The 12500-nt window shown below is 38.5% G+C and overlaps 1 protein-coding gene across 1 annotated transcript in view; it reads left to right on the top strand.

The window, feature by feature from the left end:
* LOC135202128 (glutamic acid-rich protein-like) overlaps nt 1-3241 on the top strand; it is a 95997-nt gene extending 92756 nt beyond the window's left edge. Inside the window, exon 4 of the mRNA XM_064231378.1 lies at nt 2960-3241. Within this exon, the coding sequence (XP_064087448.1) occupies nt 2960-3241 (282 nt within the window). The remainder of the gene's footprint in view (nt 1-2959) is intronic.
* The last annotated feature ends 9259 nt before the right edge of the window (nt 3242-12500 follow it).

Raw genomic sequence — 12500 nt, forward strand, 5'->3', positions numbered from 1 at the left:
TGATCATGATGCAGAGCCAGTGATTTTTTTCATCGTCCTGGGAGAGAAGGGGACCAGTGACAGACGAGTGGCATACCACGACACTAACCACTATATAAAGCTCAATGACTGATTTAGTTTTGTTTGTTTGTTTGTTTGTACTGTGCTATTAAGTTGCATGGAACCAGTAGTTATTCAGCAGCGGGACCAACGGCTTTGCGTGACTTCCGAACCCCGTCGAGTGTGAATTTTTATCACCAGAAATACACATCTCTGACCCCTCAATGGAATGCCCGATAATCGAACTCACGGCCACCGAGGTGGTAGGCGAAGACCATACCAACCACGCCACTCAGGCGTTTCAATGACCGATTTAGGTCATTCTTTCTTGTTGTGGGTCGATGACAACCGAATCGGGATGAGGCGACCTCTAATTACCATATAATCCCTAATTATCATTTGGGAACAGAATACACTGGATGTTTGTGTCCAGGCTAGCAACACTTTTTTTATTTACTTATTTATTTATTTATTTATTTATATATTTTTTGTAGCACATCAAAATGAATAAGACAACTGATGTCCTTTCTGACTTTTTAAGTCATTCGTGTTCCCTATACCCTTGAGGGTACTATTGATTCAGCTTTTACCTTTCAACATATTCCTCTTTCGTAAGGATCTCGGGGCCAGAATATTGATTAACGGACGATTCTCAGTTCGTACCTGTCAAGTTACTTTCCGTCTTCTGAAATCACACGGTCCTCCAGGACGTCTTATCTGAATGCAGTTCGAGGACCATCAGGACTGGCAACTCAATACCCTTAACTAGCCCATGCCCGAAGTAGGCCAGAACAATGAAAAGAGAAGGGTGGGATTATTATCAACCACAGAAACTGGGGAGCTGCCTCTTTAAATTTACAAGAGAGTTTATATGGCAAGGAAAAATAGAAGCAGAAAGTGACTTCCCAAGGTTTTAACCAGATGTAAAATAAATAAATAAATATATAAAAATACAGTAAAAAAAATAGCAGAAGTTTCTTCGGCGCAATCGAGTCATCTGTAGAGCGTGTAGTACAGATAAAGATGGAGAGAGAAAATGAACCTTGACAAAGTCTAACCTTGTGTTAATGACCATTTATTCCCAGGCTAAAAAAGCAAAAAAGCTCATTCTCAGCTGAATCTCTGAAACTCAGGTGCGTCTCTCATGCAATTGCATCAACAAGAGGAAGCAATTGCGATCGTCACTGAATTAAATCGATTCTCAAATGAGTTCTTCTCTTCTTTATGGAACAATGCTACGACACTGGTCCATCCAATAAACGTAGTCTACTTAATAACCAATAATGACGGATATCTATGCGATGCCCGATTTTTCTGTCTGGCAAGAAAAAGTAGGACGTGTTCTTGCAAGGCCGGACGCCAAACGGCAACCGTTATATTCGGTGATAAGTATATTAGTGGATCAATTCTCTCGATGTCAATGCGAGACGTCGCGTCGTTCTTAAAACTGGTTTTCTCTTTACGATTAATGGCCAATTCTATTCACGATTCTGTTTACAAGGACGAGGCGTGATGCGTCTGCGAGGCATTGTGTCAAAAGAAAGTCTCCTCAGGCAATCTATTTCTTTTTCCTTTTTATTTTGATATCCGACTTTAGTGCGTTTATAAATATATATATATATATATATATATATATATATATATATATATATATATATTATATCTAGTCATAAGACGAAGCTTTAGGGTACGCCTGACGTGGATGGCGTATGCATGAAAGAGCAGGGCACGTAATGAGTACGCAGGCATGCCAAGACTGGCATGAACAATTGGCCGGGCGCAAAACAAGGTTACAGACGCCTGTCTGTAAAAAGACCCCAAAACTAATATTATTAAGGACCGCGGGGGGGGGGGGGGGGGGGGGGTCGGGAGGGTTTGAAACCAGATTCCGCTTTAGACACTAATCGCACGCAAGTATTTTGAAGAGGCCCAATTGTGGACGAAGACTTATGCATTATATTTTGTAAGAGAAATGCATATGTGTGTGTGAGCAGGCCTATTTGTTTGGTTCGACGGGGCTTATGCCAGCAAGAGTTTTGTGTGTGTGTGTGTGTGTGTGTGTGTGTGTGTGTGTTTGTGTGTGTCTGCGTCTTTCTAGCAGGTTGTACCTAAATGTAATAAAAATGTGCCTTTTCAAGGAAATGAGAACGGGGAAGGAAAAGGGAGGAAGGACTGACAACGAAATAAAAGAATAAGGAAAAACGAAGATGATGATGATATGATGATGAGGAGGAAGAGGAGGAATTGTAAAAAGGGGAGGAAAAAGGAGACGAGGAATGACAACTAAATAAAAAGCGAAGGAAAAACGAGGATGCTAGTGATGATGATGATGATGATGATGATGATGATGAGGAGGAGGAGGAGGAGGAGGAGGCATTGTAAAAAGGGGGAGGAAAAATGAGACGAGGAAAATAAAAAAGGAGCAATAGAAAGCAAAAAGAAACCGGAGGAGGAGGGGGGAGGAGGAGTAGGCGGAAGAATAGTAAAAGGGGGAGAAAAATGAAGACGAGACAAAAAGGAGTAAAAGAAAGGAATAAGTAAAAAGTAGGAGGAGAAATAATAGTAATAAGCAAAAAATCCGCATAAGTCTCTTCAACGCAATGGAATTCTCTGTACAGCCGCTACAGCGTACAATCAACGTCTATCTTTCGGTGGTCTCGGTATAATGCTGTATGAGCCACGGCTCATGAAACTTTAAACAACGACACGGTGGTGGCCTGTACCACATCGTTACCAGAAGCACGATTTATGGTTAAATTTAACCTTTTAAATAATAAAAACTAGAGGCTACAAGGCTGCGATTTGGTATGTTTGATGATGGGAGGGTGGATGATCGCCATATGAATTTGCAGCCGTCTAGCCCCAGTAGTTTTTAAGATAATGAGGGCGGACAGAAAAAGGGGCGAAAGAAAGAAAGAAGGAGGAGGAGGAGGAGGAGGAGGAGGAGGAGGAGGAGCAGGAGCAGGAGGAAGAGGAGCAGGAGCAGGAGGAAGAGAATGAGGAGCAGGAGGAAGAGAATGAGGAGCAAGAAGAGGAGCAAGAGGAGGAGGAAGAGGAGGAGCAAGAGGAGGAGGAAGAGGAGGAGCAGGAGGAGCAGGAGCAGGAGGAGGAGGAGGAAGAGGAGCAGGAGCAGGAGCAGGAGGAGGAGAAAATGATCATGAAGGCCCTTCAGAATTTAAGAAATAGGGAAAGTTTGAAATGAATCTCAGATCGCTTTCTTCCACTGGTTTCTCCTTTCATTAAGACTATTACGGCAGTCTCAGAAGGAGTCTCTTTATTATTTTTGTTAGGGTCTTCCCGATTCTCTCTCTTTTACTTTCCATTGAGAGAGAGAGAGAGAGAGAGAGAGAGAGAGAGAGAGAAACTCATCCTCTGCGTTACTAATCTCATAAGACTTGAATTCAGCTTCCTTCGCTGAAAAAGAATATCTTTGGAGGGTCGCACTGTATTCTGGAAATAAATTGCTTTATTGGTAATCTATTAAAGCATTATCATCACGTTGAATATTATTATATATATTATTATTACAGTGAACTTATTCATGTTTATAATTATTATTTCGTTATCGTTATTATTTCATGAATTTCCTCAAATTTCAACACCGCTCGTTATTGCTCCACTGCAAATATTTAGTTATCCTTTACGTATAGCGCTCATTCGCCAATGGTTAATGCAGTGACGCTAACCCCATCAGCAATTATTGTATCGTGGACGCTATCGCATCAGCAATGTTAGTATCAGTGACGCTATCGCATCAGCAATATTAGTATCAGTGACGCTATCGCATCAGTAATATTAGCATCAGTGACGCTATCGCATCATCAATGACATTACTAAAAAATACTTCAATCCATTTCTTATCTCCTTCTCATTTCTTTTCATAATTTGCTGTCATTTCCTTCAATTCCTCATCCACATTCAACCCTCCAACCCTCAGGTGTTTAATCATGACCCCCAAATCATGCTCTCTTTTCCGGGTACACGCTCCGTTGTCATTACCACCTCTCTCTCTCTCTCTCTCTCTCTCTCTCTCTCTCTCTCTCTCTCTCTCTCTCTCTCTCTCTCTCTCTCTCCTCCGGTGAAGGTAGACAGGGAAAGTTCCCTCATAAGAAGGATTACAAAAGTCTGCAGACGTTAAGTTCTGGGAGATCAAAACGGCCTTGCGTAATATGAAAGCATCGGCGGCCACTTTTCCCGTCCGTGCATTTGTTGCCCTGAATTTGAAGAAATTGGTTACTTCTCGATTTTTTTTTCTTCTAGAATACGAGTTATAAAAATTACACACAAAACACACACACACACACACATACACAGACATCTATATATATATATATATATATATATATATATATATATATATATATATATATATATATATATATGTTAAGTGTTTGTGACTGAACTATATATCTATATATATATATTATATATATATATATATATCTATATATATATATATATATATATAGTCTATAGTCATCAAACACTTACATATATATATATATATATATATATATATATATATATATATATATATGTAATGTTTGTGACTGACTATATATATATATATATATATATATATATATATATATATAGTCAGTCACAAACACTTATATATATATATTATATATATATATATATATGTCTGTGTGTGTGGTGTTTTGTGTGTGTATATATATAGTATATATATATATATATATATATATATATATATATATATATATATATATATATATATATATATATATATATAGTCAGTCAGTCCTCATAGTAGGTATTAAAGGACATTTGTAGCTTATTGCGTATATTTGTATGTGTACTTAACTTATATATATAATATATATGTGTTATTATATATACATATATATATTTATATATCTATATAAATTAAAGTTACACCTACAAATATACGCATAACTACAAATGTCCCTTTAATACCTACTATGAGGAATTTTTAGTTTGATAATAATTTCGTCGGCTCCCGGGCGCGAACCTAGGAACCAAGAAATCAGGGACGTACACTGAAGCGCCTTTAACCACACAGCTACCACGAGAGGATATATAAGTTAACACCGCCTCTCACCTACAAAATATATATATATAATATATATATATATATATATATATATATATATATATATATATATATAAAATTGCACCTGACGACAAGGATTCGTAAGTTAAAACCTTCTTCCGGTCCTCGTCACGTCTTGTGGGGATGTTATCAGCTCGATGCACCACAACAGTCGATTAACTACCTAATAAGCGCTGAGGTAAACGGAAGCAAAAACCCTAAAAAGCTGCTTCCCGAAAAGCTTCGAAATCGTACCCCGAGGTCTTACCTACGAGAACCAATCGGAAAGTTATTGTAGATTCACATCACCCGTGCATCTGATGTCTAGGCCCGTCCCTTACGTCGCTCCTGATTGGCTGTTGATAAGCCAATCACAGGGCTGGAAACTCTCTCGAGAGAGAGTTGACATAAGCAGGATGTATGTTCCACCTCTCCTGAGGAATACTTTTGAAATATGTATCCCTCAGGAGAGGTGGAACATACGTCCTGCCTATGTGAACTCTCAAGAGAGACTGCGAGTTTCCATCCCCGTGATTGGCTTATAACTGCCAATCAGGAGCGTCGTAAGGGAATGGACTAGACGTCAGATGCACGGGTGATGTGAATCTACTATAGCTTATAAAAGATTAAGGCCGCCTTACGCAATTGCAAAGCGTAGCTGAACACCTCAGTCAGACGCTCGTCTCAAACTTGCGGGTTTCTACCCAATATCATATCTGAGGATCATTCTCAGTTTCAATTCTTGTAAGTCTATAGTTATAAATATTATCTATGCCGAAACGAAGCATACATGTCTGCGCATAGCTATTCGTGCAAATTCTTTACGTATTCTTGCAAAATCACACAAACGTGTGTGTGTGTGTGTGTGTGTGTGTGTGTGTGTGTGTGTGTGTTCAGTAACGCATGCCATAATAAAATATTTTATTCAGTGTAATCTTCACTACTCCGCAATAAAAATTGCTCCAATGTCAGTATTCAATAAAACCAGGTACAACTAAACTTGCCTGGTACTTTATAGTACATTTTACTTGAGACCATTCGCTTTCTATCGAGAGATCTGGCTCATAAAATTTAGGTAAAAATATAAAACTGGAACCCATTCTTGAAAATCCGGTCGAAACTAATCAATTCAACTGAGAACTTGGTGTTGACCAATACTTTAAAATCTAGTGGTAAAATATGCTTAGTTTTAATATGCTTAGTTTTAAGGTGCATCAGTTGAGTCTGAATTCGTTTATATGTAAAACTAATAAACTAATACTGCTCTGAAGTTCATTAACTTATTTCAAGGTGAGGCAGACAAGTGACCTAAGATGTACAATACAGAAAGAAAGTAAACACTTCAAGAGCTCTCGTTATTGAACACTGAAGAAGAGACGATAATCCTCGGAAGTTTTTCTCTATCATTCAACCTCCCCCAACCCCCTAAAAAATGGGGGAGGGGTGGGGGAGAGGGGCCTTTGAACTCCAAAAGGCTTTTCAAATTTCGGCACGCTTTATATTTCACGGCAAATCAGTCGAACTCCACCCACACATTGCAGAGGATTCATTACTACGCAAAGACTAACGTGTCCGCCCACACATACAAAAGAGAGAGAGAGAGAGAGAGAGAGAGAGAGAGAGAGAGAGAGAGAGAGAGAGAGAGAGAGAGAAATCTATAATTTGGTTCTCTTTCTTATTTTCCCGCCCACGAAATTCACTCCGTTGGCAGCCGCCCCCACAAACAACACGAAAAATCTTTAAAGGCCCAAGATAGCTTTTTCTAGTACCCTGCATCCTTGTAATTATCTGCCAATTTCGTCCAGCCCCAAAATAAGACTGCATGAACGCAGACAAACAAACAAACGAACAAACAAGCAAATAACACTGAATCCAACCCTCCCTTCCCAGTTTCATTTTGTCCGCCCACAACCTATTTCAAATCCCCCCCACCCCCTCTCTCACCGGAGAAGCCCGCCCGCCCATTTAACCCCCCCCCCCCCCTTCAAAACCCGCCCACAGTCACACAACGTAAACTATTGATCCAGCAAAGAGGTGGGTGATGTCCCAGCCCACACCTGCCCCGCTCTGGGTCAAGAGATACGATACCAGAGCCGTTATGAGAGGAAGGAGGGAGCAAGGGGAGGAGGGGGTGGAGTGGTGGGGTAGAGGGGGGGGTGGGCGAAACAGCCAAACTTCGGCCCTTGTTCAGAATGGCAGCCGAGACAAAGACATGGCACTCTCCCTGAGTGCCATACGTACTGCGGCTGGTAAGCACAGTGCCAGCTGCCACAGCCGAGATGCCTGGAAACTTCTGGGTTCTGTGGTGATGCGCCTGGATGCACATCCCCCATTTAACAACGGAGGGAAACATTATGAAACTTCTTTAAACAACAAACTTAGTTCATCAGCTTGAAAGGTGATTTAATACCGAAAGATTGTTTCCACATATAAATTTTTTTTTTTCGCCAATTACTTTTCTTGATTTCATTGAATCAGTAATATTTTCTTATTTCTATGGAAAACGTTTGAATGATCCAATCACGATTATACAGAGGCTTAGATCTCCATAAAAGAGGAGGAGAAAGTGTATGATTAAGACTTCTTGCCTTTTAAAAGAGACCAAGCAGAAGTAACTTGAAACAGGCCTTAGGAATCTGATGTGGGAGACAATGGATGACAGCAAAGATGGATAAGAATGCAGAGCAGAAATAAGTAACTGATAAGTTCCTGATATCAGCCAAGATAACAGATAACAAACCCCTTCCTAATTTAACAAAAAAACTGAATTTAACAGAAAAAACTTCTGGTGCTTTTACAAATTTAAAAGAAAAGTACTTCTTAGTACATTTAAAAATTCAAGAGAAAAGTTCCTCTGGTGCATTTACAAATTTAAGAGAAAAGTATTTACAAATTCAACAGAAAAGTAACTCTTGAATGCATTAAAAATTAAACAGAAATGTACCTCTGGTGCATTTACAAATTTAACTGAAAAGTACCTCTGATACAGTTACAAATATAGCATGAAAGTGCCTCTGATACATTTATAAACTTAATAGAAAAGTATCCCTGGTGCATTTATAAAGTGAACAGAAATATACCTCTAATACATTTACAAATTTAACAGAAAAGTACCTCTGATACATTCACAAATTTAACAGAAAATTATCTCTGGTGCATTTAAAAATTCAACAGTAAAGAACCTTAGTGCATTTACAAATGTAACAGAAAAGAACCTTAGTCCATTTAAAAATTTAACAGAAAAGCACCTCTAGCCATGTGCATTCCTATTGCATTTAAACGTTCATAGTTTGCAGCCTAAGAGCAGAAACGCGGTGATCAAAACCGTCTCCAAAGAACTTGAAGAAGCAAAAGATTCCCCAGAGGCTTTCACCACTAGTCAGAAGACCCTAATGAAAGCAATTCCCTCCTTACCATCCCCGCCCAACCGCCCCCCCCCCCCCCCCCCCCACACTTGTTATTCGCTTTCTTCTCTTCTCATGGCAAGGGCGTCGGAAGGTCAAGGAAGGCGCTCTCTTATGCCGGAAGATTTTTCTTCCAGAGTCTTATGGAAAATTCGTTTTTACTCGACCTTCTTTCAGAGGCTTTTCTCGTTGTGTATAGAAGATGGTTGACATATTTATATAATTGTTTTTATTCGCTTCTGGCTTGCTTTTGTCGGCGATTGGACCTAAAATGCAGTTGTCCATGTATAGAAGTTTGTTAATGAACTAGAAACTGGGGTAGTCAGTCAGAAATCATTTAATTTTTTCTAAATAGTTGCCAAGTAGTAACAATTTTTGCCAGATAAATAAGAGCAGTTTGTTTGTATCATTTTCTAAAAGGTGTTGATACAAAGTTAAGTTACCATGGTCTCGGCAAACGAATTTTAAAGTTTCATTATCGCGTCCTAGCAACCTATCATGAAAGAATCAAGACTCACTCATGACCGGTAGATTACTGGAGCACAACTTGGAAATCCAACACCGTGATGTTCTAAAAAAAATTGCTTATTTCTGTCAATGACTTTGTGCATTTCATAACCTTGGCCAATTCTTCAGTCATTAACAGCATGCTATCTCTTTTTAGAAAAAAATCAGAGTTCAGAAACTTTCAAGAGATCTTTCTATCTGGTCAGAGAGACTGGTTTAAAATAAGGCTAGGGAGACAACTACCAAGAGTGTATTAAAAAAAAAAGTACTGCTTAAAGCTTATTTAAACAACGCTTACATTACACATATTAAAGGTAATTTATCATTCGGGTTTATTATAACTGCTAATGATACTTAGCTGTAAGGTAAAGGTTTGTCCTACGTCCTAAATGTTAATGTGACTCTGTGCCTGGATTACCAAGGTTTATCGAGTTGCTTAAGCACCTCAAAAGCGCGAAAAACTCGACTAACTGTAGGATTAACGGTCTTGGATTAAGGGAAAACACTACTGCTGAAACTCATAAGTGAACTTTTAGGTGTCTGACGCGAAGGAAATGGGCCAGACATTGGCCAGGGGCCACTCAAGTGAGAGAGTAAAGCTGACAAAATCTGTAATCGTTATATATAATCAGAATTTAGATCTCCTAAACATAGCCCTTTGCTTATTCAGTAACCAGCAATTAAAACCAATTAAAAGAAAAAATACTGGTTCTTGATAGGAGCCTTAATTTACGTTTCACCTTTAAAACAATGCAGAGAAGAATTATCTTTGCAAACCAAATGCCAATTGCGAGGGTTACCCATTTTCACCATCTTTCTACTGTGAGCAATTCCCACCAAATCGAATCTCGAATCTCTATCTACTCACGTCATTTCGTGTCCCCCCTTCCCCCTCCCCCCCCACCCCCACCCCCACCCACCCCCAACGCGACTCACTCTCTCTTTCCTTCCTCTCTCCAATCTCTCTCTCCTCCTTCTCTGGCAATAATTTTTTCTTATCACATCTAATGTGTTATGTACATCATTTCTCTCATACTTATATGTACATTTTCATTCAAACATCTGTTTGCAATTCTTTCTCTCTCTCTCTCTCTCTCTCTCTCTCTCTCTCTCTCTCTCTTCTCTCTTCTCTCAACTATTATTTAGTGATATATCTCCTCTTCATCTATTTTTTGAAATTTTTTAAATGCCATAATTAAGTCAGAAGGTACTACTTCCAGACGTCTATTCACGTATAGAAGTCCCTAACTTCATAATTATATTACATAACCGATCTTTGACAACTCAGCTGAGGACCATAATAATCTTTTAAGAAAATACTTAGAAAACTTTTTAAAAACTAGTTCTCGAATCAAGCACAGGTCCTCTCCAACTTCTGGAGGGTTGGAACGAGAGGAGACAAGACGAAGTTGAAAATCAAGACAGTTTTACAAGTATAAAACTTGTTTAAACTGAACTTTTTAGGAACTGAAATATACCTTCTTTTATTACATCTGTGGACGTACTCTTATTCTAAATGTGACTTTATAAAGTATTACCTTCAAAAATGGAAAAACTTATTTAAACTGAACTTCTTAGGAACTGAAATACTCCTTTTCTTTTATTACATCTGTGGACGTTGATTCATCTTCTAAATGTGAATTTATAAAGTATTATCTTTAAAATAAATTTTCTCAAAATAAAACCTTATAATCTTATTCAATTTTTGGTTTAAAACTTAACTTAAATGATGGTCCTTATGTTCCCGCTACCACATGACTAAGATTTAAATTTAAAACAGTACTTTTTATAGATTTTAAACTCATACATTACAATGCGTTCTTGTTTTTAACATCTACAATTAAGAAAGTTTTCTCTAGACTACAAAGAATCCGAACACAAAATCTGAACGTTTTCTTGCTTTACATTATTAATTCCATGACAAGTGTCCGTAACATCCTAATTTTGGCGAGTTTGCTCGTAAATAAACATGGGCCATTATGAAAGCCAGCAACAATGGGTTTCACATGCATAAACAAGACTCAAGTGAATGGCGAGACTAAATAAAATAATTCACACGCCTATTCTTACAAGGGGCTCTTCATACAGCCCCTAATCCTGTTTAAAATGCCGAGCCATAAACATGGCTGCTCTTTTCATTCTTGGAATAAATTCACAGATGTGAAATTTTGTTTAGTCTTGGAATAAATTCACGAATGTGCAAACCGGCGTACACTGGTGTTATTTACGATCTCTCTAGGAAGTAATTTCTCTTGTTTTAATCTTACAGACTGTGAAATTCTCTGGCCTTAGCGTCCCTCACATCAGGCTTCCAATGTCCGTTGCACATTTCTAACAACTGATGTTTGGTACGTGGTTCCCAGCCTTAAGCAATAAACCACAACTATACAGCTTTAAATTGACACCAAACTGGTTACTCTACAATGAAAACTAACTTTACACAGATAAAGATAAATATCGCTAACCGCAAATATACAGCTAGCGATGAGAGCACCCCGTTTACGGTGTTACTAGCCCAAACGATATACTGAAACATTGAATTTTAAGTTATAGTTCACATAGACATATATATGAAAATATATATCTATATATATTATAATATTGATATATATATATATATATATATATATATTGTGTGAGTGTGTGTGTGCACTTGCGTGCTTGTGGGGCACGTTTGATCTTAATCTAAAATGACCATTATAAGGCATATATAACAAACTACGGGCAAAGACACACACATACACACACACACACACACACAGAAACTATAACTCGGAACACATTTCAGTGGAGCCAAATACCTCACTATATTAACGCCTGAAAAGTGAAAAACCATCATAAAACGTCACATTCGCTTCATTGCTCCCATTATGTACCGACATAATGTTCCAATATACAGCGCACTAGAAAACCTCAGATTAGTTTCGTACGCTTTCGAATGCTCGATTTATTCTTGATCAATAATCTCCGGCTATTTGTATTGATAAGCACTGGAACACCTAGGAATGGGGTTGAGGGGTAGCCCAAAAAAGGAGAAGAACGCGGCGTCGTGAAGGTAAACTAGAAGGTGTGTCACAACACATGTCGGAAACTTATTGCATACTTGTCGCAAACAAGTTGACAACATCGTAAAAACGTTGACAACATCGCAAACAATTTGACAACATCGAAAACAAGTTGACAACAACGCAAACAAGTTGACAACTTATCACAAATAAGTTGACGACATGTCGACGACTTTGAGTGACGAAAATCGAATGAAGCACTGGTTAGGACTACCAACATGTTGCTGACTTGTATCCCACCTTTCTGAGACGTGTGCGCCATAAGTTGCCAACGTATTTGAGATATGTTTTAATGTAGTGAGAGACGCGCCCTAAGAAGAGGACCGCGATAACAAAGTTATTATTATACTATGTAAATGTAAACACACATCTATTACAAGTACGAACCATTTCCCCTTTTTGAGGGATGGC

This window comes from Macrobrachium nipponense, chromosome 30 (assembly GCF_015104395.2).
Source record: "Macrobrachium nipponense isolate FS-2020 chromosome 30, ASM1510439v2, whole genome shotgun sequence".
Lineage (NCBI taxonomy): Eukaryota > Metazoa > Arthropoda > Malacostraca > Decapoda > Palaemonidae > Macrobrachium > Macrobrachium nipponense.